At 39.1% G+C, this 27,726-nt stretch overlaps 1 protein-coding gene and 1 pseudogene across 4 annotated transcripts; both read left to right on the top strand.

Annotated features, from left to right (window-relative positions):
• Positions 1 to 640: 640 nt before the first annotated feature.
• Positions 641 to 25,982, top strand: SIRT1 (sirtuin 1). 4 transcript variants are annotated; one of them, XM_036438343.2, is made up of 9 exons: positions 641 to 1,155; positions 3,204 to 3,320; positions 5,700 to 5,941; positions 8,244 to 8,396; positions 16,704 to 16,851; positions 17,622 to 17,701; positions 19,250 to 19,436; positions 21,669 to 22,229; positions 24,878 to 25,982. In XM_036438343.2, the coding sequence occupies exons 1-9, from the start codon at positions 756 to 758 to the stop codon at positions 25,204 to 25,206; spliced, it is 2,217 nt and encodes a 738-aa protein (XP_036294236.1). In that variant the 5' UTR covers positions 641 to 755; the 3' UTR covers positions 25,207 to 25,982. The 4 variants fall into 4 exon arrangements, with proteins under 4 accessions (XP_036294236.1, XP_045437773.1, XP_036294238.1 ...); XM_045581817.1 differs by lacking the exons at positions 641 to 1,155; positions 5,700 to 5,941; XM_036438345.1 differs by lacking the exons at positions 641 to 1,155; positions 3,204 to 3,320; positions 5,700 to 5,941 and adding an exon at positions 16,068 to 16,192 and having other exon boundaries at positions 8,257 to 8,396.
• A 758-nt stretch (positions 25,983 to 26,740) lies between these two features.
• LOC118719633 lies at positions 26,741 to 26,864 on the top strand (annotated as a pseudogene).
• The last annotated feature ends 862 nt before the right edge of the window (positions 26,865 to 27,726 follow it).

Genomic DNA, 27,726 nt, shown 5'->3' with positions numbered 1-27,726 from the left:
ATACGTTCCCATATTAATAACCAGATTTGCCCATACAATTTTCCTAGTACACACAGAATGGATACTAGGTCCCTTATTTTTTTTTTTTTACTCTCCCTTACTGGTAGTGACACAGTCCTAAACATTGGATTCCTTCGCACCAGATGGCTATTGTGCTGCGCCTTGTCCCTTTGTAACTGGACAATCCAGGGGAAAAGAGGTCAGAGAGCCCCCACTCGGTTTGCTCGTTTACAAACGCAGACGGGCTGCCAGAGTGATGGGGGCGGGGGCGGTGAGGAGAGAAGCCGGGGAGAGGGTCCCCCCACCCCCACCCCCACCCCCCGCCCCAGGAGCTGTCAGCGGTGAGAGGACGGCCCGGGTCCCCTTCCTCCCCTCACACTGTCTGCTGCGCCCACCTCGCCCGCGCCCTGGCCCCTCGCCTCCCGGGGCCTCCGCCTGCACCTCCCGCTACGCCCGGGCCCAGCGCGGCGCCGGGGGCGGACGCCGACACTCACGCCGCGAAGCCGGGCTCGGGCTCCCAGGGCGCGCGGAGGGGCTTGGAGAGAGGACCCAGGGCGGCTGCGCGGCGCCCCACGTGACCCGGCGTCCCGAAGTCCCGCTCGCGTGGGCGGCGGGAGCCGGGGAGGCGGGGGCGGCGCGGCGCGGTCACGTGACGGCGTTTAAATCTCCCGCAGCCGGAGCCGCGGGGGCGCCAGAGCCGCGAGTGCGAGCGGGAGCGGAGCAGGCGAGGCGGCGGCCAGAGAGGCAGTTTGAAGATGGCGGACGAGGCGGCGCTCGCCCTTCAGCCCGGCGGCGGCTCCCCTTCCGCAGAGGCGGCCGAGAGGGAGGCCTCTCCGCCGCTCCCCGGGGAGCCGCTTCGTAAGCGGCCGCGGAGGGACGGCGCGGGCCTCGGGCGGAGCCCGGGCGAGCCCGATGGGGCAGCCCCGGAGCGAGAGGCGCTGGCGGCGGCCGGGGGCGGCCCGGCGGCGGCGGCCGGCGGCGAATGGGAGGCCCAGGCGGCGGCGACGGCGGGCGGAGGAGGAGACAATGGACCCGGCCTGCAGGGCCCCTCCTGGGACCCGCCGCCGCCGGACGACGACTTCGATGACGACGACGAGGACGAGGAGGAGGAAGAGGCGGCGGCAGCGGCGGCGGCGGCAGGGATTGGGTACCGAGGTGCGCGGGGCGCGGGCGGCCGGGACTGCGCATCCCTCCTCCCTCCGCGGGCCCCTCCGGGCCGGGGGCGGGCCGGGCCGGGGCTCGGGGCGGGCTCGGCGGCGTCCCCCCTCCCACCGCCGGCCTCCGGGGCGGCCGCCCGCCCGGCTCCGGCCCCCGCTCCCGCCCCCCCCCCCCTGTTTCCCCTCCCGCCGCCGCCGCGGGGCCCCGGCGCCGTGCGCAGCCGCCGGGCCGGGGCACTCGCAGTTGCTTTTAAAATAAGTTTGTTTCGCTTCCCACCCTTTTAGTATATACATACCGCTTTCGTTAAACCTTATTGCTTCCCCTCAACTTCCCGCCCCCCAATACACTGAAACCTGCAACTTTTGCCTACCTTTCTGCAGTTGTCTTTGCAAAATGGAACTCGTGATTAGATATGTGCAATTCGTGATTTTTCTGCAATTCGTGATTTTTTTTTTGGGGGGGGGATCTTGATTTTTACATTTGTTTTAAAGAGCAAAGCTGAATTCTAAACCCATACACCCTCAATTTTCAAGAGCACAGCTGTTTCTAAAGGCCGCCCTGCGGTGCAGTTAGCAGTGGGCACAGGCGAGCCGTGGCGCTGAGTGCTTGACATGAAGAGTGTTTCTCTAATGTTCCAGTTTTCAGACTAGTTCTGGTCCTTTGCTGTGTGCAAATATAACCCCGAGACACGAATTGGCATTTTTTCCTGGCATACTACTGAGTTAGATGTGTGAGTTGTATTTGTCCCGTCACCCCTGAAGTTCCATGTTTTCGATCTGAGGAGTTTCTGTCCTGGGATGGATGTTCGTTTCCATCCGTGTTTGCATCAGTAAATCTAATCGGTGCACATACAGGGCTGTATATAAAGATAACAGGTGCATTAGGGGCTGGATTAGTCAAAAGACCTCATTTGAAGAAAGTTTATTTTTTTATTTTTAAATATATTTTATTGATTTTTGTACAGAGTAGAAGAGAGAGAGATAGAGAGTTCGAAACATCAATGAGAGAGAGTCATCGACCAGCTGCCTCCTGCACACCCCCTACTGGGGATATGCCCGCAACCAAGGTACATGCCCTTGACAGGAATCGAACCCGGGGCCCTTCAGTCCCCAAGCCGACGCTCTATCCATTGAGCCAAACCGGTCCCGGCTCAAGAAAGTTTAATAGGGGAAACGAATTAAGACAAAGCTGTCTTGATATGTTTAAGAGAAGTTGTAAATTGGCTGTAGCTTAATTTGAACTCTTTCGGTAAGTTTTTAGTTGACAAGTTTTGTGAGCTCCCATTGTTTGTAATTGGTAAATTCAGCCTTACTAGATTGCTACTTTTGGGTTTGGATTTAGTAGACTCGATTTATATGAAGATTTGTGATGAACTGAGGCTTTTAGATTGAGGTTAGAATCCCTTCAGGAGAAAAATGCTGTTTATGAACCAACCACATACGATGACCCAGCAGGCATTCTTCTAAATACGTTCTTATGGACTTTGCTTAGAGAGAGAGGGAGGGAGAGAAACATGGATGGGTTGCCTCCTGGGAACTGAACCTGAAATCTGGGTATATGCCCTGACCGAGAATTGAATGTGTCTTACTCAGTGAAAATTATTAGATCATAACCATTACAGATCTTCATACTATTTTATTTTTATTAATCTTTACCCTGGGATATTTTTCCCATTGATTTCCTCCCCCCCCCCCCCCCAAGAGATGGAAGGAAGGGGGGAGGAGAGATATCCATCTATATGAGAGAGACATAAATTGGCTGCCTCCAGCACAAGCCTGAGGATCTCAACCTGCAATAGAGAGAGGGGGATGGGGGGGGGGGAGAAGGGAGAAGGGAAAGGTAGGGTGAAACATCGATTTGTTGTTCCACTTAGTTATACATTCATTGGTTGATTCTTACATGCTCCCTGACCAGGGATTGAACCCACAACCTTGGCATATCTAACCATATCTAACCAACTGAGCTACTGGGCCAGGGCCCAGATCTTAATACATTTTAGATGCAGATTGTTCAGCAGACTGAGTTGCCTTTGGTTTCTTTTGCAGATAACCTTCTGTTTGGTGATGAAATAATTACCAATGGTTTCCATTCCTGTGAAAGTGATGAGGATGATCGAGCCTCACATGCAAGCTCTAGTGACTGGACTCCAAGGCCACGGATAGGTATGGTTCACAGCTTCAGAGTAAATGTTGACTTCTTTGTGTTTTGTTTTATGCTAACTAAAAAGGTAATTATCTGCCTCCTTATAACCTGGTGATGAGATTCCTTAGGTGCTCGCTAAGATCTAGGTTTCTAGGAAAAGTCTAGTGCTGCTTCTGTTTCTGTTTTTAAACAGCTCACGTCCAGGAAGCTGGCCTCTAGTATTTCTCCAACAACCCGGTCCTCATACCTCAGGTCCTTGGGTTCTTTTCACGTTTCCTCTGTGTAATGCTCTTCCTTCCTTTTTTTCTTCCTTTTCTTTCAACATACCGCTTTTAAAACAAGATGTTTTGTTGATTTTAGAGAGACATAGAGATATAAATCTGCTTTCTCCTGCACATCACCCACTGGGGATTGAGCCTGCAACTGGGAATGTGCCCTGACCGGGCATCGAATTGAGACCTCCTGGTTCATAGGTCGACGCCCAGCAACTGAGCCACGCAGGCTGGCTGAATCTTAACGTTTTTATTGTGTTTCTTATATTAGAATATAAGCCCTATTGGGGACAGATTTTTTCTTTTTTTAACTGATTTGTGGGCTATTTTGTCAGTTCCTAGGCACATAATTTGTGCTCAGTAAGTCTTTAACTATGTTGATGAAATGGGAAAGTACAGGGGTCGGCAAAAGTAGCTTTATAGTTGTGATACAAGTAAATAATACACTAATTAAGAATAAACTGCGTTTCGAGTATTCACAATTGGAAATGTCCCTTAGGAATAGAGAACACTATTAGGTATTTATACTAAAGTTATAATATGACCATCTCGAAAAATGATCTTTTTCTTAATGTGCCTTCATTTTTGATTGCCGTATTTTCTGGCGTATAAGACGACCCCCTAATTTTACAGTTAAAACATAAGTTTAGGCCTACATTCACTGTATAAGACTACCCCCCACTTCAAAGAAAAGACTTACTTTGCCGTCAAGATCTGCAGGTAATTTTTGTGCAATTTTGATCTTTTGCCCCCGATTTTCGGTTGACTTTTTTTCGTTTCAAAAGTTGTCTTATACGCCAGAAAATACAGGTATTTAAATGCAGTGGTGATTAGTTTCTTAGTGTCCATAGTATTACTGTATTTTTTGTTTTCTCAAGTTAGAAAACTGATTTAAGAAATGTTAGGGTAAAAAAAATTAGTGCTTAAAACATATCAGCATTATATGTATAATTTTCAGAGATTTGTTAAGATCAAATAACATTTTTACTGAAAAAAATTTAAAAGATATTAGTTATGTATAGATTTCCTTAGAGAAGTATATAAATTTCCTTTTCACTTATGTCTTTTTTAAAATTTATTAATTTGAGAGAGAGAGAGGAAGGTGGAAAGCAAGAGAGCGAGAAACATCAGCTTGTTCCACTTATTTATGCACTCATAGGTTAATTCTTGTAAATGCCCTCACCAGGGATCAAACCTACAACCTTGGCGTGTTGGGACAATGCTCTAACTAAATTGAGTTACCTGGCCAAGGCTTTCCCTTATGTTTTTACTGATAAATAGTATGGGCTTTTGGGACTCATAGGATCTTTCCTATGTTGATTTGTAGAATACTTTTGTACATACATGCTCCTGTTACTAATTATGGTATATATTTCTGGATTTTTATTTTTATTTTTTTTAAATATATTTTATTGATTTTTGTACAGAGAGGAAGGGAGAGAGATAGAGAGTTAGAAACATCAATGAGAGAGAGTCATTGATCAGCTGCCTCTTGCACACCCCCTACTGGGGATATGCTCGCAACCAAGGTACATGCCCTTGGCCGGAATCGAACCCGGGGCCCTTCAGTCCTCAAGCCGACGCTCTATCCATTGAGCCAAACCGATCCCGGCTATTTCTGGATTTTTAACGATGAAAATTTAACTCTGGTAATTAATTTGACTCTTTTTAAAATATATATTTTTTATTGATTTTTTTACAAAGAGGCTAGAGAGTTAGAAACATTGGATGAGAGAGAAACACCAATCAGCTGCCTCCTGCACACCTCCTACTGGGGATGTGCCCGCAACCAAGGTACATGCCCCTGACCAGGAATCGAACCTGGGACCTTTCAATCTGTAGGCTGATGCTCTGTCCACTGAGCCAAACTGGATAGGGCTTGACTCTCAAAATATTTTGTATTTTGTATTTTATATTTCAAAGGGCAGACCCAAATTCTTGACACCTTAATTTCATTGGGATATATAGCATTAGTTTTGAGGATGCTGTGAAAATGAAATATTTTTATATTGCATTTTATTACTTTATAAAAAAAAACATAAAGATTATTAACTCATTACTTCAGAAAATAAGATTTTAAATTAATTGGATGTGAATTTGATGTAATTCTTTGTCCTCTTAATATAGGTCCATATGCTTTTGTCCAGCAACATCTCATGATTGGCACAGATCCTCGAACAATTCTAAAAGATTTACTACCAGAAACAATTCCTCCACCTGAATGGGATGATATGACACTGTGGCAGATTGTTATTAATATCCTTTCAGAACCACCAAAAAGGAAAAAAAGAAAAGATATTAACACAATAGAAGATGCTGTGAAATTACTGCAGGAATGCAAAAAAATAATAGTTCTAACTGGAGCTGGGGTATGTAACATGTTTAAAACATGAGTAAAAAAGGAGGAGGTGGTAAATATTTTATCTTACGTATTTCCTATTAAACGTTTTTCTGGTGTAGAATTTATCCTTTCATGATAATGGCAATTATTTGTGTTTGAAAATTGCTAAAAGTTGAGCATAGCAACAGAGGCTAAATTGGTTGTTTTTAAAAGCCTCTCCAGCAACCATAAAAAATTTGCTTCTATTTATTTATACAGTAGGCAAGGGGAATTAAGGCAAGATTTCTACCTGCATTATACCACACCTCTAAAGAAGATTAGGAGAATTCCGCTCGTGTCAGAGTGTGGTGGAGAAATGGGGTTTTTGTTCCATCTTCATGGGGAAACCAGGAACCTAATGGATATTCACAAAGAACTTGGTGTTAGGAAGGTAACAGATTCCTGCCTCCCATCCATTTAAATGAAGGTGATGTGATTGAGGGGACTTGACAATTTTCATTTGCCTCCCCTATAGGGTCACAGATAACTAGCTACATAAGGGTATTGTGTTTTCTGTGTTGAATACAGAATATGTTTGTTAGTGACCAGAGCAATGCTGGAGTAAAATTCAGTTCTGTTTTCTGTCATTTTGAGTTAAGGATGAGTGTCACTTAATCCTTTTTTTTCCTTCTAAATATGTTTTTATTAATTTCAGAGAGGAAGGGAGAGGGAGAGAGAGAAACATCATTGATGAGAGAGAATCATTGATTGGCTGCCTCCTGCACACCCCCCACTGTGGATCAAGCCCACAACCCAGGCATGTGTCCTGACTCCTGGTTCATAGGTTGATGCCCAACCATTGAGTGAAGCGGTTAGACAGCTTAATCTTAAATGATCAAGAATAGTAATGCTTTGCTCTCAGACATGATTTAGATCAAGTTTGACTTAACTCTGAGGTCAAAGTGGAATCACTTTGGTAAAATTGTGAGACAAAAAGATAACACTCAAACCTCTATTTGAAAGCATGGTGTCTAAATCTATTTTTAAAAAAATATATTTTATTGATTTTAGAGAGGAAGAGAGAGAGAGAGAGAAACATCAGTGATGAGAGAGAATCATTGATTGGCTGCCTCCTGCATGCCCATACTGGGGATCGAGCCCGCAAACCGGGCACGTGCCCTTGGCCGGAACCGAACCCGGGACCCTTCAGTCGGCAGGCTGACGCTCTAAATTGAACCAAACCAGCTAGGGCTCTAAATCTGTTCTTAAGAAGTGAAACATTGTAGCCCAGCTAGCCTGGCTCAGTGGTTGAATATGGACATCTGAACCAGGAGATGATGGTTGATTCCTAGTCAGGGCACGTGCCCAGGTTGCGAACTCGATCCCCAGGAGAGGGCATGTAGGATCAATGATGGTCTCTCATTAAAGTTTCTATTTCTCTCTCTTCCTCTCTGAAATCAATAAAAATAATTGAAACATTATACAACATAGTATTTTTTTAAACATATATATTTTTTTTATTGATTTCAGAGAGGAAGGAAGAAGGGGAGAGAATAGAAACATCCATGATAGAGAATCATGGTTCACCTACCCCCTGCAAATCCCCCACTGGGCATCAAGCCCACAACCCGGCCATGTGCCCTTAACCAGAATCAAACCCGGGACCCTTGAGTCTGCAGGCCGACCAGTCGCTCTATCCACTGACCCAAACCAGCTAGGGCTACAACATAGTATTTTAAAGAAAATATAGAAATTTAGTTTTTTGTTGTTCGTTAATCCTCACCAGTGGATATTTTTTCATTGATTTTTGGAGAGAGTGATGGGAGTGAGGAGAGATACACAGAGAGGAAACACTGATTGGTTGCCTCCCTAGTGGAACCTGCAACTGAGGTATGTGGTCTTGACTGGAATCGAACTGGGTACTATAGGCTGATGTTCTATCCACTGAGCCAAACCAGCTAGGGCTAGAAATTTAGTATTGAAGTAGTAGGTCCCTGACCAGATGAGAGATTTCTTTGGAAACACTTCACTCAATGGAAGTTGTTCCCTGCTTTCTGGTTAGAATAATTTGAAATGAATTTCTATTGCTTTAATTTGTTGATTAAATGCTTTAAGATTCAAAGTTTGCCTAACTTAAAATTCCTTACCCCATTATGAGTGGAATGTGATGGATTTAGTAATACTGTTTAGGGGTTGTTTTATTTCTATTTTAAGTTGGAATAAGGTGGTATTTCTGTTCTCTAAAAGAAGTTTAAAAACTAAATTATTTTTCAACTTCTTCCTAATTGTGTGAGAGCAAAAACATACTGGTAGAAGATTTAATTGTACAAATTATGCCATGTATTTTGCAGGTTTCTGTTTCTTGTGGAATACCTGACTTCAGGTCAAGAGATGGTATTTATGCTCGGCTTGCAGTAGACTTCCCAGACCTTCCAGATCCTCAAGCAATGTTTGATATTGAGTATTTCAGAAAAGACCCAAGACCATTCTTCAAGTTCGCAAAGGTACTATGAACCCTTCTAGTTGTCAGTTGACCACCTCTAATGATGAAGTATTTGTTCATATTAAGGTTTCTTAAGCTTAACATTCATTGTCTAATAAATTGGGTATTAGTATTGCAGTGTGGAGTTACAACATTGAAACAGTCAATTTAGTAAGAATTCCTTTCTAGAAGGGATTGTTATTTTTCTTCACTTTAGGGTTGAGTTTCTTTTAAAAGAAGAGGCTATTTTCTCTTTTTCAAATTTCACTGCATTAGTGGCCTTTACGTTGTCCATGCTTATTTATTTTTAATATGCTTTTTTAAAAAATATATATATATTTTTTTGATTGCAGGAAGGAAGAGGGAAAGAGAGATAGAAATATCAACGATGAGAGAGACTCATTGATTGGTTGCCTCCTGCATGCCCTCAACTGGGGTTCGAGCCTGCAACCCGGGCATGTGCCCTTGACTGGGAATCGAACCCAGGACCCTTCAGTCTGCAGGCCGACACTCTATCCACTGAGCCAAACCAGCGAGTGCTTAATATGTTTTTATTGATTTCCGAGAATAAGGGAGAGGGAGATAGAAATCTCAATGATGAGAGAATCATAATCACTGTCTCCTTCCCACATGCCCATTATTAGGGATGGAGCTCACAACCCGGGCATGTGCCTTGATTGGAATCAAACCATGACCTCCTGGTCCTTAGGTTGATGCTCATCCACTGAGCCACACCAACCAAGCAGATTTTTAATATTTTCTTATGGGTTATGAAGATTTTAACATCTACTTTGGTATGCTTTGTATTAGCAGGTCTTAACACATATGAAATGTGCCTGAACATTCGTGATTAGGGGTGGAGAAGATTCTAAGATTGCATTTTAGTCAATAGTGCTCTATTCTGCTCTAGTCTTTAGAGTTGCACGGCCCAGTTCAGAAGCCACTAGCCACATGAGGCTTTTGAGCACTTCAGTATATTGAAATGTGATGTAAGTGTGAAAGTCCACCAGATTTTAGAAACTTGGGAGGAAATTATATAAATAAATATCGGTTACATGTGGAAATAATGATACTTTTGATACTGGGTTGTAAATAATGAAAATTCCATGATTTTAATGTAATTACTAGAAAATTTAAAATTACATACATGGCGTGATCACATTTCTATTGGGCAGCTCTATTCTGGAGTACAAAGCTTGATAATACATCATGCCAGTAATTTTCAACTGGTGTGGTTCAGTGGTTAGAGAGTCAGCTTTATCTCTGCCTTCACTCCTCCATCCTCTTCCCGTCCCCCCACGGGGGGAGGGGGGGGCACCAAAGGGTCCCAAGTTTGATTGACTGTCCAGGGCACATACTGGGTGCAGATTTGATCCTAACCCATTCTGGCCCTTTTGGGGCACATGTGGAGGCAGAGAAATCAAAGTGTCTTTCAAACCTTCCCTGCCCGCACCCCCCACCTACCTCCCTACACACATACACATTTCCCCCCCCCCCCCCCCTCTCTCTCTCTCTCTCTCTCTCTCTCTCTCTCTCTCTCTCTCTCTCTCTCTCAAAATATCCTCAGGTGGGGCAAAACTAAGAATGCCTGACTAGTCATGGGCCCTGACTCTTTTCCCTTAGATTGTCAAACAAAAAAATGACAACATCCAACACAACAATAGCCATCCAGTGTGGATGAATCACACTGATAATCTGCTTTCTTTTGTCAGATCGGCAAAAATACATTTTTGATGTGCCACAGAATTTTAGTAATGAGTTTATGAGTGCCATGAATGAAAAAGGTTGCTAATTGCTGCATTATGCCAAGCTTAAGATATTTTAATGAGAAAACTTTTTTTTTTTCCTCCACAGTTTAGTCTTATGAGAAGAAATTATAAAATTGCTATTGCTAAGCTTCAGTATTTTGAATGGGTCTTTTGTGTTTGTTAGTGACTGTTTTTAGTGAATCTAGAAGTTAAAGGAACCTAGATTTTAATTAAAGGGGTAATCTCCGTTACTTTCAAACCATATTGTCTATTTACATAACTATAGGAAAAGCTCTGCTAATTTAAATGGAGTTTAAATTGGTTGACTTGTTTTTAAAGAAATAGTCTTTTGTTTCATTCAAGTGTGACTATAAATAAAAATTAGAGGAAAATGGAAATTATATTAAAGTTTCTTGAATATGACTTAATTGCTAAAACTGAAAACTGAATTTGAGAAATTTTCAGGCTAAGAGAATTTTTAATTTTTCTATCAACTTGAACCTAGTGAAAATTTTGAACTTTTTACTTTGTGTCAGCATAAAGTAATGATGTACATTTATATGTACCCTTAAGAACTGACACCTGGTTTACACTGAATTACATAAATAAAGTTAGTTTCTTTACATTCTCTTTTTTGTTTTGTTTTGTTTTTTGTTTTTTGTTATTTAATCGGGTTCTTATAAGAAATTCAGAACACCAGTTTGTGAGGATAAAGCCCATTGGTGAGAGCGAACGTAGAGCGGAGGTAACCCTGGAGCTGAGGGACAGCTTTGATTTTTATTCTCTTAATTACAAGATTTTGAATTAGTGAAGACTTACTGTTTCACTGGTGCTAGTAGTACTAATGCATGATTTTGCAGATCAATAAAATGTCACTTAGTTACAGTCTTCTTGAATTGAACCTAAAATACTAGCATTATGTAACAGTTCTAGTTAGCAGAAATGAACACTTACAGGTAACTAGAAATTACTTTGATCTGTCTTATTTCTCATTATTAAAGCTTGATTCAGTAGCCCATTCATATAATGCTTGTAAGACTTGCTGTAATTTGTGTTCTGAGAGGAAAGAAAACATATTGCCCAAACTAACTTGTCAATTCCCCTCCCCCCTTCACTTCCCTATATGTACTTAGTAAAGTTGCTTAGTAAAGTAGTCACCTGACATTTGGAAAAATGTGAAAACTGAGAATAGAAATAGCAAGTTGAGGAAGATTGTAACCCTAGTTGTCTAATATACAAATTGGGTATTCATTGGTACCTTAACTAGCTTTGACATGTAAAAATTGAAAGACAATTCAGAATTACAATGATAAAACACAAAAGTATAAGAAAATTTAAAAGTGTGCTTAACAGAAATCTAGACAGAACATAAGAGGAAATAACAATGTGTTACAATGTTCTCAACCACTGTATAGGTTATATGCCGTCTGGGAGAAGAAAGTGTTGGAGGGTGGTATTTTTCACTTTTCTATAAGCTTTAAGATTCTGTGAATTTTTATTAAAAAAAAAAGTTCACCTATAAAGTTTTATTCATATAAGCTTCATTTTGCTTGGTTATTTTTTGTGAGCTTTCATTTAAGGTTTGTTAAAAGCTAAATAACCTTTATAACTATTATTTATATAGAAGTGTTGCACTTTAATTTTTCCATTATGAACTGCCTAAAAAGAAAACTTCCAGTTGCTAAAGCAGCACTTAAAATAGTAAGAGGTAGAAGAGGCCGAGTTAATATCGGATCTAAAAAAAATTAATTGGGGAAAAGGTTAAGGAGAAATAAGTAAGAATAAGGAACAAAGTATAGTACCCAAAAATGGAGGGAGAAGGTATGCAAATATTGTTATATTTTACGAGATTCATGAAATATGTGAATAAAACACTAATAATTAAGTTTTTCTACCAGTTGCTATAGTAAGCAGAAAGTTTGTTAAATGGTTTATAGTTTTTGCTAGAGAAAATGAATGTAATATGGAGTTATGTTATTGGTGAATTTTTGGAAGGAAATAATTTCCTTAATGCATCAAGCCATCGATGCACATAATTATTGAGAAGAAACTTTTATAATTGTATTATTATATTATTGTATTATTTTATAATTGTACCACAATATATTTAATCTTCTGTTAATGCACATCTCAACTTTTTCAGGAAGTTAAAACTATTAGTTTAATAGAAAAAAAAGTGTAATGATTGCTTTCTACAACTGGCCATGTGTATATTCTTGAATCACCTGATTGTTCTTAGATATTTTTTCCCAATGGGATGTTTTTCTTTTACTGATTTATGGGAACATTATGTATTTTTTAAAAATATATTTTATTGCCAAAACCGGTTTGGCTCAGTGAATAGAGCGTTGGCCTGCGGACTGAAGGGTCCCAGGTTCGATTCTGGTCAAGGGCATGTACTTTGGTTGCGGGCACATCCCCAGTACAGGGTGTGCAAGAGGCAGCTCATTGATGATTCTCTCTCATCAATGTTTCTAACTCTCTATCCCTCTCTCTTCCTCTCTGTAAAAAATAAATATATTAAAATATATATATATATATATATATTTATATATATATATATATATTTTTTTTTTTTTTTTTTTTTTTTTTTAGAGTGGAAGGGGAGAGGGATAGAGAGTTAGAAACATCAAGCAGATGCCTCCTGCACACCCCCTACTGGAAATGTGCCACAACCAAGTTACATACTCTTGACTGGAATTGAACCTGGGACCTTTCAGTCCACAGGCCGACACTTTATCCACTGAGCCACTAAACAGGTTAGGGCAACATTATGTATTCTTGAAGAATGTTTTTGTTAGAAGGTGATTGGAATTCCAGCCTTCAGTAATCCCATGAAAATTTGCAAAATTAAGTGTACTTAGACTGCTCTTAGTTAGATATGAGACTAGTTAGCAGTAACTAACAGAAATGATGCTTAGCCTAAAAGGAGAGTATGAAGCTTGAGGTGTAGGGATCAAACATTGAAAAGGTATTATTAGACATACGTCATACTTTCGACAAATAATTTAAATTTAAAAAAAAGTTATTGCATAGTGACTAAGAGCCACACTTTAGTATCAAAACTGGGTTTGAATGACAGCTCTGCTACTTACTGGTTCTTGTGACTTTTGGCAAGTGACTTCTTTGCTTTGGTTTTTTTCATCTGCAAAATGGGGATATCTATCCTACAGTATGGCCAGCACATCTTTTCTTTATGGGTCAGTGAGTAAACGTGGTCTGCTTTGTGGACAACATAGGAGCTTAGTAACATGTTCTTTATTTTTCTGAACAACCTTTTAAAATGTAAAAATTCAGTCCTCAGCCTAGTTAATACCATTATAATAAATTGCTCGTTATGTTTAGTGCATATTAAAACTTCATTAAATGGTAAATTAATAGCTCGACTAACTGAAATTCTTTTGTGTTAGGTTAGTACAGGAATTGGCAAACTATAGCCTCAGTCCAAATGTAGCCCACTGCCTGTTTTTATAGAGCCCTGAGCTAAGATTTTTCAATGGAAGGGGGAAAATGAAGTTTTTTTTTATGGCATATGAACATAGAAAATTCTCATGTTGGTGACTGTAAATAAAGCTCATTGACTTGCATATTGTCTAAGGTTCTTTTGCACTACAGTGGGAGATTGAGTGGTTGCAACAGAGACCATATGGAATCCTTAAATATTTACTGTTATCCTCGTTTGGAAAAAGTTTGCTGAATCTTGAGTTCCTTGGGGAATTAGATTTAAAAAAAAAAAAAAAAGGCAGTTGAATTTGTCAGGTGACTAATAATTTGTAAGTGCTGATTAGATAAGATATTGAGTAGTCTGTTCAAGTGTGGTTTTGTGGAATGAATAAAATAAGGGAGTATGAGGACTTTTCTAACCAGGATCGATGTGTATGTGGTGTGTGTGTGTGTGTGTGTGTTTCCAGCGATAGAAATTTTATGTTCTAATTTATTACCAACTCTACTTAATTGTCTCCCTCTGCTCTGAAGGAGGAGGTGGATATCAAACTTGGATGCGTCCTTTTATTTTTGAGGGGTTGCAGTTAACATCCCTGCCTTTGACTGGGGTCTCACTCAAGTTGCTAGAAATTTTTAGATGAAGCCAAGTAGTGATCATTTTTGGAGGAGAGCCATTATTTGTGCATGAAACCTCAGTATGGCAGGTAGTTCTAAGCTTTTAACTTGGACCCTCCCTGTTGGTTCCTTTGAACAATTACTGAAGTGTTTGCATATTTCTAAACACAGTTATATGTAAGCAACAGGCCTTTTTAAAAAAGTGCTTTGAGCCTTTGGTCCCAGATCTGCTTTCTGTCATTGGGGAGGATCCCTTTGGCACTAACAGATTGGCCCGTTCCACATGGTTGGTTTCTTGATAGGACTTGAGGATGTTCAGACATGGTCCACTACATATTTGAAAGAAAATAGACGAAAAGTTAAGATTCAAATTGTAGCACATAAAATTTAATCATATAAAAAGAGTTTCATAAATGATCCCAACTATAGGAATTGAATTTTAACTTTAAGGGCTAAACTACCTTGAACTGTTACGGTTTGGACGTGAAGGGAAATTGGAGTGTAGAGCTGAAGCTAGTGTCTGCATATCTTTGGGCCTCTTAACCTTCCCCTTTAAAAGAGGGTTGGAGATAAGGCACATAAAAGTTCATTTCAGGAGTCTTGGAGTCTTGACTCTTACTCCCTGACCCTGCTCTGGAGGTCATTTATTCTTGTTTTGTTTGGCATGCTGTTAACACTTGTCTTCCTTCTTTAGATGTTATTTTATTTGTTGCCTAACATATTCTAATGTTTGTTAAAACACTCGAACAGCTATTTATTTTATTTAAAAATATATATATATTTTATTGATATTTTTACAGAGAGGAAGGGAGAGAGATAGTTTGAAACATTGATCAACTGCCTCCTACACACTCGCTACTGGGTATGTGCCCACAACCAAGGTACATGCCCTTGACCGGAATCGAACCTGGGACCCTTGAGTCCGCAGGCTGACGCTCTGTCCACTAAGCCAAACTGGTTAGGGCCAGAGGGAGCTTTAATAAAATACAATGATGTTTAAGCCTCTATGTAAATATGAATGTACTAGAAGAAAGCATCTTGTAGCTAAAACAATGGTTAGTATAGCACAATCCAATGGTCTAGAACACAAAGTAGCTTTAAGTTTTTTATAAACATTTGCTTTATTAAGCTCGTTACTTCTTTCTATATGTGCAATGCCTATTTTGTAAATTTCAAAGTTCATGAAATTCATGAAAAAAATTTGAATGTGAGGCAGATTTTTAGATTTTTGTGTACAGTTTTCAGCAGCATATGGATGTGTACATGATAGTTATAGGTTTACTTATTTTATCTGAAAGGTATACCTGTAGATATTTTTTTTAAATTGAAATATTAAATAGGTTAAAAGTAGCCATCTATAATCTTATTCAACATTTTTGTATATCAGAAGTGGAAGTTCCCCATCTGTTTATAGCTTGTTTGAATCCTTCCTGACTTGATGTTTTTATGAACATATCTATATGCATGTGCATATTATTTTCATTTTTGCTTAATAACAAAACAATAAAAACAAAACACACCAGTGACCAACTTGCTTTTTCATATATGTCATGAACCATATTTCAGGTCAGTGCATCTAAACCTCATATTAATTTTAATGGCTGCATACTCCACTATTATGGATGGTATCACATATCTACAACCAGTCCCCTATTGATGGACATATGGTTGTGTCTAGTTTTTTTGCTAGCATTGTAGTAGGTGAGAGGCTGGAATGAATGGTAAGGAAGTAGAAGGTAGCATTACTACTTTAATGAAGAAACTTCCTTTGCCATAGTCACTTACTAAATGAAATATAAACACTGTCAAAAGTTGAGAGGACCAAAATTGATAATTTTTCTCTGATCTTTTTGCCATGTGTATATCTGAATTCTTTGTTTTTAAAGAAGAAACAGCATTGAAGCATTATTTGGGGGGAAAAACACACACACAAAATCCAGCAACTCAGCATTCATGAGCAACTCTATACTATACCAGTATGTGCCTGTGCAGTGGAAGGAAAACAATTTTGGTAAGGAAATAAAACTTTAGCTTTAAACTTCCAACAGGTTGATATTTATAATGAATGATGAATAAGAAATTTTTAATATTCTTATGTTTTTAAAAAAGAAGTCACCATACCTTTGATACCTTTAATTTCAATTTAAACTATTCCCCCTTTTGCTTTAAAAAAACAACAACTGAATTTGCAGCCAACAAAAGTTAGATATATTCTAAGGTGTATTTCTTCTGACTTTTATTAAAATATCTGTTAACATTTATTAGAGATGTTTATGGGTCATCTTTATCTTTTTCAAGGGGCCAAGATCACTAATTGCTGAGTTTTATACATATAACAGCAACAATCTTTTTGTAAGTGTGTGTTGTACCCTTCTAGATGCTTTGAGATGATCATGTAGTTTTAAAATTATTTATACATGGGGCAGTAACATTGGTAGTTTTTTTTGTTGTTGTTAAACCTAAATATGTGATATCTGTTATATTTCTTAAATGTAATCTTTATTTTTTTTTGCCTTATATAGGAAATATATCCTGGACAATTCCAGCCATCTCTCTGTCACAAATTCATAGCATTGTCGGATAAGGAAGGAAAACTACTTCGCAACTATACTCAGAACATAGATACACTGGAACAGGTTGCAGGAATCCAAAGGATAATTCAATGTCATGGTTAGTAAACTTCAGAATTGATTTCTGTTATTTAGTAGTTTTGTTAATCCTAGGAAAAATTAGGATTAGAAAGTAGGCTACCATCCAGGAATGGAGATTGAATTTTATTATTTCCTCATACTATCTGACCAGTTGTAGATAAAATAAGAAAAGTGGGATGCAAAAAAACCCCTCTGAAACTTGAAGGATTGGCCTTGACACACGAGATGTGAGAAATCAATCTACTTTTGGATTTTAGAAGATGTAGCAGTTGCATTTTTTTACATTCTTTTAAGTAACCTTTTTAAACTTACAAAAGTCATCTTTAGATTATGAAACTAAAGGAATTGAGTTGTTCTGATGAACAGTATTTAGAAATTACCATTTAGTATAACAAGTAAGAGCAGAACATTATGTATCTGAATTGTTTTTAAAACAACTATTTAGGCTAAAGTAATACTGTACAGTGTAACCTTCCAACTCGGTAGCATTTTAGACCTGGAAGAGTTGGTTTATTGTATTGAAAGTAGCAGCTTAGGGGAGTCATCATAGTATCAACATAACATCAGTTGAGGATTGGATTCTCTCCTTTTTTATTTTTATTTTTTATATATATTTCCAGTACTAGGTCAAACAGGAGTGGTGATCCTTACTTATTACATCAGTATTTTAGTTACTTATATTCTAGATTCTCCCATGGAGTCTTTTAAAATTTTAACATTTGATAAAAATGTAGTATGTTTAATAAATGGAAACATTTCATTAATAAAACACATACATGTTTTTTTTAGGTTCATTTGCAACAGCATCTTGCCTGATTTGCAAATACAAAGTTGACTGTGAAGCTGTACGAGGAGATATTTTTAATCAGGTAATTTATCACCCATATTTTAGGAATTGTGCATGTCTCTGATTTTGTTTTAAATGTATTTTTATTGATTTCAGAGAGAAATGGAGAGAAACATCAGTGAGTGGAGTATCACTGATAGGCTGCCTCCTGCACGGCCCCTCCTGGGGTTTAAGTCCACAACCAGGCATGTGCCCTGACACTCACCATTGAGACACACGGGGCCAATCTGTTTCTTCTTTTGCGTCCCAGACCATTTTTGTTTTTTCCCTGAAAGTATTTGTGTGGCACAGGAAGACCTAGGAAGTGAGTGTTATCATTGGGAACTCTGGTGGAAAACACAAGGAAACATTCAGGCTTCTTAATGTCGGAGACTAAAATAAAAATCCAGATCATAAATGAGGTGTTGCTATATTAGTTTTTCTTCATACTCTCCTTATGTAATGCCCTGACTCAGAATTTTAAATTAAGGTGGTAATTCTTTAAACATTAAAAAATGTATTGTAAAAGGTATTTCGTATATGCTCATTGCCAAAACACTACAAGAAAATATGGCAAAGAATAATCATCCAGAAATAAATTCTGTTCATTTACCTGCATATATAGATACTTAGGAGGATAGTGTATTAAAATGGGGTCATTGTATCTTTTTTATTTTTTAAATGATATCCTATCTAATAAAAGAGTACTATGCAAATTGACTGTCACTCCAACTCACAAGATGGCTGCCCCTATGGGGACATAAGATAACCAGCAGGGAGGGCATTTGAGAGGGACCAGGCCTGCAACGGAGTCAGTTGGGGGCGATCGAGCCTGCAGGGGAGGGCAGTTAGGGAGATAAAAATCGATTTGTTGATCCACTTATTTATACATTCATTGGTTCATTCTTGTACGTGCCCTAACTGCGGATTGAACTTGTAACCTAGGCTTATCAGGGTGGCTCTAACCAACTCAGCTACGTGGCCAGGGCATAATCATTGTATCCTACAAACTTACTCTTGTTTTATTTTTTTAATTTTGTTTATTGATTTCAGAGAAGGGAGAGGGAGAGAGAGAAACATTAATGATGAGAGAGCATCATTGATTGGCTGCCTTCTGCGTGCCCCATACTTAGGATAGAGCCCGCAACGCAGGCATGTGCCCTGGCCAGGAATCAAACTGTGACCTTCTGATTCTTAGGTTGACGCTCAATCACTGAGACAGACTGGTCGGGCAAAACTTTTTAAAAGGATTAAGTCTGTGTGTGGATTGTGAATATATGTGTGTACATACATATATACACATGCCGGTTTTTTCATTTACTATACAATAAACCTTTAGTATCAAATGTAGGTTTGTACAGAAGTACAATAGCATACACAGGTAGTAGCAACATTGTATTTCTTTTATGTTTGTGACAATTGACATTCATGTTTAGGTTGTACCCAATTTCCCTATTTTATTTATCGACAACTTTTCTGTTTTCTTTGTTGATTTCAAAACGAATTCTTAGCAACGGTGGAAATATTGACTGTTTCTAACTTGGGCTTTTCCTTCTCTTCCCCACCTCAACCAAAAATCTGAAACATGCAGGTGGTTCCTCGATGTCCTAGGTGCCCAGCTGATGAACCACTTGCTATTATGAAACCAGAGATTGTCTTTTTTGGTGAAAATTTACCAGAACAATTTCATAGAGCCATGAAGTATGACAAAGATGAAGTTGATCTCCTCATTGTTATTGGGTCTTCCCTGAAAGTTAGACCAGTAGCACTAATTCCAAGTAAGTTGGTGATGATTTTTAGAGAATATTTCCTTATATATTGCCATGGGTTATGAGTCTGTACAGTATAATAGACTCCAGTGATCTTATTCTGTTTCTGGTTAAAGAGTGATAAAGAACTAAACCTTATATTTTAGGTGACATTCTGTTCGTGTTAATTTGACTTGGTGGGATGAGCAGGAGATGAGATGGATGTCAAAACAGAAATAATGTCAGATTCTAATATACACGAAAAATGTATAGACAAAGGGAAACAGTTCAAATTAAGTTAAAATTTCTAGCTTGATAGAAGTATAATGTATTATGTAAGATAGAATTTGGGGAGTCAAAAGAATTGGCTTGTTTTTGTATGAATAATCATGCCTTGTCACAATCATATGTGGATTTACTTTATCCGTAAGGGTGTGTTGTGTGTATAAAAATGCTCAAGTACAATTGAAAACCCTATTATTGTCACGGGGGAAGATAGAGGGATACTAACTCAGTAGTATCAGGTATGCCCTAAAAAATGAAGAAAGGAGGAGAGAATATTAAACCCTTCATCAGAGGATTAAAGTAGATCCCTATACCAGCAATCAAATAGGCAGCCAGGGTAAATGGAGGGAAGAAACAAGGATTTAAACTCCCTAATTCTGCATCTTTTTCCTACCCTATATGTAGTTGCTTTTAGCAGTATAATTGTCTTCCCTACATAACTGAGAAATCCTACTGCTATACTATAGGATAATTTATTAAATAAAACATGAAATTTAATGTATAAGCTCCTTTATTTTTTAGTTTTCTTTCCTTAAAGTCAAGGCAGAGACTTTTTAAAAATAAATTGACTTCAGAGGAACATTGATTGGTTGTTCCACTTATTTATGTATTCATTGGTTGACTTTTAAAACAATCTATGTTTTTATTGATTTCAGAGAGGAAGGGAGAGGGAAAGAGAAACATCAATGTTGAGAGAGAATCATTGACTGACTACCCCCTGCATGCCCCATATTGGGGACCCAGCCCATAACCCGGCCATGTGCCCTTGATCAGAATCAAACCTGGGACTTTACAGTCCATAGGCTGATGGTCTATCCACAGAGCCAAACTGGCTAGGACTTTCCCTGGCATTTTCAAGCTGGTGCCTGTGCTGGAGCTTAGAACATGGGTCCTTTAAGACAGTGGTTGCCAACTGGTGGTCCACAGACAGTCCAGTGGATGGTCCAGTCTGTTCTGAAAGGTTGGTGACCACTGCTTTAAGAGCAGTACCTTTGTCCTCAAAATTTCTGTCTCAGATCCCTGCTGATTTTCACAGCCAGATGTTAATGGGGACTCCTCTTCTGTCACTGGTGCCTTGGGCTCTGGAGCCCGATCTGGGGCTGAGATCATCCCTGGCTTTTCAAAGGGGAGCTCAGCAGCCAAGATAACCCTCCTAGGGCACAGGATCTTCCTGTTCTGTGTCTGCCCTTCCTTCAGTCTGTGTCACCTCTTTATATCCTGAGCTATAGGAATTCCGTTAAGCTAGTCTTCAGTGATAGTTCTCAGTAATTTAGTTGCAGTTTTGATGTGATTATGGGAAGAGGAAAGCTCATCTTCCAGAAATCCTCACACTCTTTATATTAGGAGCTATTTCAGTAAAAATAATGATCACTTGCTATGTGCCAAGAACTCTTCTATGCACTTGAAATATATTAACTCATTTAAATCCTTATTGCAACTTTGTGGAAAAGTACTGTTGTTATTCTTATTATATAGACAAGGAAATTGAGGTACAGAGTAAAAAAATCCAAAAAAATTGCTAAGAGGTAACCAGGTGACAGAAGCAGAACCTGAAATTTTATGAAAGATGCTTTTTTACTCATTTGTTTCCATGATAGCTTTTTATTATTTTTTATTTTTTAAATATATCAGAGAGGAAGGGACAGGGATAGAGCGCTAGAAACATCGTTGAGAGAAATACATCAACCAGCTGCCTCCTGCACACCCCCCACCGGGGATGTGCCCGTAACCAAGGTACATGCCCTTGACTGGAATCGAACCCGAGACCTTTCAGTCCACAGACTGACACTCTATTCATTGAGCCAAACCGGTTTCGGCTGTTCCAATGATAGCTTGATGAAATGTCAATGGCTGGGTTAAGTGGCCAGTTTCTTTTTTGTTATTAGGAACATGTTACATTTTTGCAATAGTGCATTTGTTGTGGTTTTATTAGCTTATCTCCTTTTTCTAAATCTTATTTTTTTGCCCTATTTTTAGGTTCCATACCCCATGAAGTGCCTCAGATATTGATTAATAGGGAACCTTTGCCTCATCTGCATTTTGATGTGGAGCTTCTTGGAGACTGTGATGTCATCATTAATGAATTGTGTCATAGGTTAGGTGGTGAATATGCCAAACTTTGCTGCAACCCTATAAAGCTTTCAGAAATTACTGAAAAACCTCCACGAACACAAAAAGAGCTGGCTCATTTGTCGGAGTTGCCACCCACACCTCTTAATATTTCAGAAGGCTCCAGTTCCCCAGAAAGAACTTCACCACCAGATTCTTCAGTGATCGCCACACTTTTGGACCATGCAGCGAAGAGTAATATTGATGATCCAGATGTGTCTGAATCAAAAGATTGTATGGAAGAAAAATCACAGGCAATACAGACTTCTAAGAGCATTGAAAGTGTTACTGAACAGTTGGAGAGTTCAGATTTGAAGAACATTAGCTCCAGTACTGGGGGAAAAAATGAAAGAACTTCAGTATCTGAAACAGTGAGAAAGTGCTGGCCAGCCAAGATTGCAAAGGAGCAGATTAGTAAACGGCTTGATGGTAAGAAGCTATTTTGGAAGATATAATTATTGCAACAAAACATTTGCAAGAAATGAGCAACTTTGGCAGCTTTATTCATAGGATAGCTTTATGCAGCTAAATGTAACATTGCAAAGTTGAGTAGTCAAGCTAGAGAAAGATAAACATTGGTATGTTACATAATATGGGGAAGAAATAGTGTTTGAAGAATGCTTAGTACTTTTGTTACTCTAGGGCACATGTGTCAAACACAAGGCCCGCGGGCCAAATCCGTCCCGCCAGGCCTTGCAATGTGGCCCGCACCGCGCTGTCATCACTGCACTCTGCTGCGTTTCCATCACAATGACAGTTTATGACTGTTCAGTAAACCATTCGGCCCGCGATTTAGGCTGGATTTTAGATTTTGGCCCCTTCTCTGATTGAGTTCGACACCCCTACTCTAGGGAATAAGAAGGTAATCAAATTGAGAAGGAAATTGGGAAATATTCAGTGCTCTGCCATGTCAGGTGAGATTTAGTTGGTAGAAATTACTGAAATTCAGTGCTTATTGTGGGTTAGCTGCTTTATACATAGTATCTGACTTCAATCTCATGAGGTAGGAGCTATTATTACATCTCTCTGTTACAGTGGGAAATCTTGACTATAGAAGTTAAATACCCGAAGAACTGAGATTGTATTCCAGGCATGTCCCCAGAGCCTGCCCTTTAATCACTGTGCAGTGTTGTGCCAGATCTAGAAAGCATCTGATTCTTCTCCACGAAGTTCTAGGGGCCCAGAATTTTCGGTAACCACCGGAGGCTCGCCCCAATGACAGTGGCCAGTGCTCTGCCTTGGTCAGGTGCCTTGGTTTACCTGCAGGTTCCACCACTTGGTCTATTTGCATATTGGGGTTTTATATAGATAGGAGATGAGGAATAGCATCTCCCCTTTTGCCATATGGAAAATCTACAATTAGTGTTAACATAGGTGAAGTCACTTTTTGGGAATCAGTGTTTAAATCCAAGTAAATGTAGTGAAAAATGTTATTTTAAGAAACTAAACCTAGCTGAAACCAGTTTGGCTCAGTGGATAGAGTGTCAGCCTGCAGACTAAAAGGTCCCAGGTTCGATTCCGGTCAAGGGCATGTACCTTGGTTGTGGGCACATCCCCAGTGGGGGGTGTGCAAGAGGCAGCTGATAGATGTTTCTCTCACATCAATGTTTCTAACTATCCCTCTCTCTTCCTCTCTGTAAAAAATCAATATATTAAATAAATAAATAAATAAAACTAAACCTAAACTAAATTTGACTAAGCTGGGACATTTAACTTTCATAGTATTCATAGATGCAAATTAATGCTCTTAAGAGTAGAACATCTCTCTTTTGACCTAGGATCCATAGGTCAGATCTCATACTGTCAGTGCAAATTTGGGAGGAATTGAGGAAGAAAGGTTAAAATCCATTGCTAGATCGGTGCTTCTCTCTCACTTCAGTGTGTGTGAGGACTCAAAAGATTTTGGTTCAGTAGGTGGGAAGTATTGGGCCTGAAAACTTGTAACAAACTCATGTGATGCCAGTGTCTACAGACTATGAACAGGTGGTGAAGCCGTATTAACAAACTAAATGGAAATGTTTAATAAAGATGCTCTGAGACCTAACCGGTTTGGCTCAGTGGATAGAGCATCGGCCTGTGGTCCCAAAGGCTCCCAGGTTCAATTCTGGTCAAGGGCGTGTACCTTGGTTGCAGGCACATCCCCAGGAGGGCAAGTGCAGGACCCAGCTGATTGATGTATCTCTCTCATTGATTTTTCTAATTCTCCCTCTCCCTTCCTCTGTATAAAAAAATCAATTATATATATATAATTTTAAAAAGACGCTTTGAAAGCATATATGCTTTAGAGAAGTTATATTCAATGAATATGAATGAGATATCTAATGTAGACTAGACTGAGTACTTGGTTTCATCTCATCAGATCTATTAAAATTGGATAAGAAATCTTTATTGAACACAGTTCTCTACATCCTATATAAGACCCTAATATGCAAATTGACCAAATGGTGGAAGTACCAGTTGCTATGAGGTGCAACTGCTGGCAGATGCTGAACACAGGAGCTGCCCCCTGGTGGTCAGGCACTCCTACAGGGCAAGTGCTGCTCAGCTTGCAGCTGGCGAGCACAGCAGTGGTGGCAGGAGCCTCTGCTGTGGGTGGGTGGTGAGGAGTGAGGGGTCCAAGACTACAAGAGGGATGTCTGACTGCTGGCTTAGGCCCAATCCCCAAGGATGGTGCTGGCTGGGCTGAGAGGAACCCCCACCCCCCACCCCCCACCCCCCCACCCAAATCCGTGCACCAGGACACTAGTTTTTTCATAATTTACTTTACTAGGGTTAAAATTTTTTTTTTTTTCCAGATTGAGGAAATTGAGGCAGAGAAATAAGTAAATGCCCAAATTTACAAAGCTCTGCTAAGTTTAAAAAATACTAGTGATTTATAAAGCTCTAGTGGTTTTTAAAAAAACAAGCTAGACTTGGTGCTGGACATCCAGTACTGAGTCTAGCTTTTTTTTTTTTAATCACTAGAGTAATAACAGCTTCTACTAGTGATAATGCAGGTAAAAGGCAGAGCTGGAACCTACACACTCCATACTGCCCAATCAAATCAAAATAATTCTCTCTCTCATTCTTTATTTCAGGTAACCAATACCTATTTTTACCACCAAATCGTTACATTTTTCATGGTGCCGAAGTATATTCAGACTCTGAAGATGATGTCTTGCCCTCTAGTTCTTGCGGCAGTAATAGTGACAGTGGGACCTGCCAGAGCCCGAGTCTGGAAGAGCCGTTGGAGGATGAAAGTGAGATGGAAGAGTTTTACAATGGTTTGGAAGATGACCCTGATATTAATGAGAGCGCTGGGGGAACTGAATTTGGAGCTGATGAAGGTGATCAAGAGGAAGTCAGTGAAACTATATCTATGAAACAGGAAGCAACAGACATTAATTACCCATCAAACAAATCATAATGTAATAATTTTCCAGGTACAGGAATTGTTCCACCAGCATTAGGAACCTTTAGCATGTCAAAATGAATGTTTACTTGTGAATACGATAGAACAAAGGAAACATGAAAGATTTAATATTTATAGACTGGTAAAATAGATTTTTTTTTTTTCATGGATAATTTTTAACTTCCTTATTTCTGTACTAGTACACTTAACACTAATTTTTTTTTTTTTAAAGAAAGGTACTAAGTATCTTTAACCTGCTCTTGGTCAAGACTTTTAAAGGTTCATTTGTATGATACATCCATATGTATATATAATTTTTGTTTATACATTTTTGCCTAATAAGTTTCAACATCTTAAAGTTTTCAAAAAGCCATTGGAATGTTAACATAAAAGGGAACAGCTTACCTAGACCAAAGAACGGTATTTTCATTTTTATTTACTATTTCTTTGTAACATTGAATAGTTTGAAAAACTCAAATCTCTGTTCTGCTAAACTTTTGATTCTTTATTAGCACAATTACCTATTTTTAAACACTGGCATTTTCCAAAACTTGTGGCAGCTAACTTTTTAAAAATCTCATAACATGCAATGTGAGTAGAAGGAAGTAAACAATATATGGGAGAGCACTCAGTTTTCTTTGCTTTTTAAAGTAAGACTTGGTGCTAAGTTTCAGGAATGTTGTATTGTTCAAATGAAGATGGCTTTTGTACTTTAATGGACATGTAGAAATGTCTATATTGGCTTATAAAAATAACCTGTAAAACAAACAAATGCTTTGGAAATGTTTCAATTGCTGTAGAAACAATAGTGCCTGCCTGGGCCCCCTTAGTGTTGAGAGTATTTCCCATTGTTGTTTCGATACCTATCACTGTGGTAGAGCTTACATTGCTTCTTTTCCACAAGTATTAAACTGCCAAGATGTGAATATGCAAAAGTCTTTATGATCTATAGTAATGGTAACTTTGGGGAGAGTGTAATATGAACTGTTGCTTTTCCACAGATGAGGAGAGTGACGGGTTCCCTGATTAAAGTTCCAAAGTAATGATAATTATATATAACTCAGCCAGTAAATACATGTCTCCTCCTGTTGGGAGTATTTGGTGTAATAAACACCAAACTGCTAGCCTAGTACTCTGGAGATGAACATGATGTAACTTGTAATAGCAGAATAGTTAATGAATGAAATGAATCCTTATTGTGTCTTCATTTAAAAGCTTAGCCTGCCTTAAAACTAGAGATCTACTTTCTCAGCTGCAAAAGCTTCTAGCCTTTCAAAAAAGTTCATGCTTTATAAAGTTGCACACTAAATTTTCCAGACTTTCCCCAACATTACTCCCAAATTATAAAGTATTCCTATGTTGCTTTAGTATTTATTACAACTTTAAAAAAGGGTTTGAAATATAGCTGTTCTTTAAGCATAAAATACCCAGCTAGGACCATTACTGCTAGAGAAAAAAATTTTATTGGATGGCCACTTCCCTACTTAAAAGGTGTTTCCATCTGAATTTATTTGGCTACACTAAAGAATACAGTATATTTAGTTTTTCAATCGCTTCTCGGCCTTTTGGCTAAGATCAAGTGTAGTTTTTCATTTGCATGATGTGTCTGTGCTATAGATGATATTTTAAATTGAAAATTTTGTTTTAAATTATTTTTACAGTGAAGACTGTTTTCAGCTCTTTTTATATTGTACATAGTCTTTTATGTAATCTACTGGCATATGTTTTGTAGACTGTTTAATGACTGGATATCTTCCAACTTTTGAAATACAAAACCAGTGTTTTATACTTGTACACTGTTTTAAAGTCTATTAAAATTGTCATTTGACCTTTTCCCCGTTAACTTACATTGTTTAAGTTATAAAACCTTAAAATCTTGCAGCTTTGTACAGCTTTCAGGGCTATGTTAGATGCTTTCTTTTCATAGTAAATGTCTTCATTCAATTTGTAACCACCTAACCAGAACAATATTTAAGCAAACACTGATAGTACTGACTGTAGCAATTAGTGCATCACCAGAAGTTTCTAAACAATTTCAGCCATTCGGCTTAGTAGGTAAGATGTAGGGGAAAAGCAGGGCCTAGGAAAAGTTGACATATAAAGACTTTGGGCGGGTGGTGAGGTGCAATAGGGAATGGTGCAAATGGAGTGAATTCAAGAGCCCGTGTTAGAAAAGCTAGGTTTTCTGTGAAAGTTAGATCAAACCACACTAGGATGAATTTTTTGGAAAACCTACTTAGTCCATTTAAATCCTACAAAGTACTACTGCTTAGGAGGCCAGGAATACACACACCCCTTAAAACCCTGCCTGCAGTTTTCTGCTCTCATGTCTGCTTTTCTCCCCAACAAACTTTTGAATTAAAAAAAAAAAAATTACTCTGCTCTGCTATATCCTACTTGCACAAGAAAAATTACCTGCCAAGTCCCACCCTTAGATATAACTAGAGGCCCCTCATCCTGGCATGCAGGATTGGGCTGAAACCAAGGGTTCTGGATTGCAAGAGGGCGCAGACCAGGCTGAGGCACCCCACCCCC

This window comes from Pipistrellus kuhlii, unplaced genomic scaffold, assembly GCF_014108245.1.
Source record: "Pipistrellus kuhlii isolate mPipKuh1 unplaced genomic scaffold, mPipKuh1.p scaffold_m20_p_15, whole genome shotgun sequence".
NCBI classification, from domain to species: Eukaryota; Metazoa; Chordata; class Mammalia; order Chiroptera; family Vespertilionidae; genus Pipistrellus; species Pipistrellus kuhlii.
This window is presented reverse-complemented; position numbering and strand designations above follow the sequence as displayed.

What these genes read in the sequence shown, in the direction of transcription:
- SIRT1 (XM_036438343.2), top strand. Translation starts at nt 756, where the DNA reads ATGGCGGACGAGGCGGCGCTCGCCCTTCAGCCCGGCGGCGGCTCCCCT. An exon ending in AAGGATAATTCAATGTCATG is followed by an intron (nt 16,852 to 17,621) that starts GTTAGTAAACTT and finishes TGTTTTTTTTAG; the next exon opens with GTTCATTTGCAACAGCATCT. An exon ending in GAGGAGATATTTTTAATCAG is followed by an intron (nt 17,702 to 19,249) that starts GTAATTTATCAC and finishes TGAAACATGCAG; the next exon opens with GTGGTTCCTCGATGTCCTAG.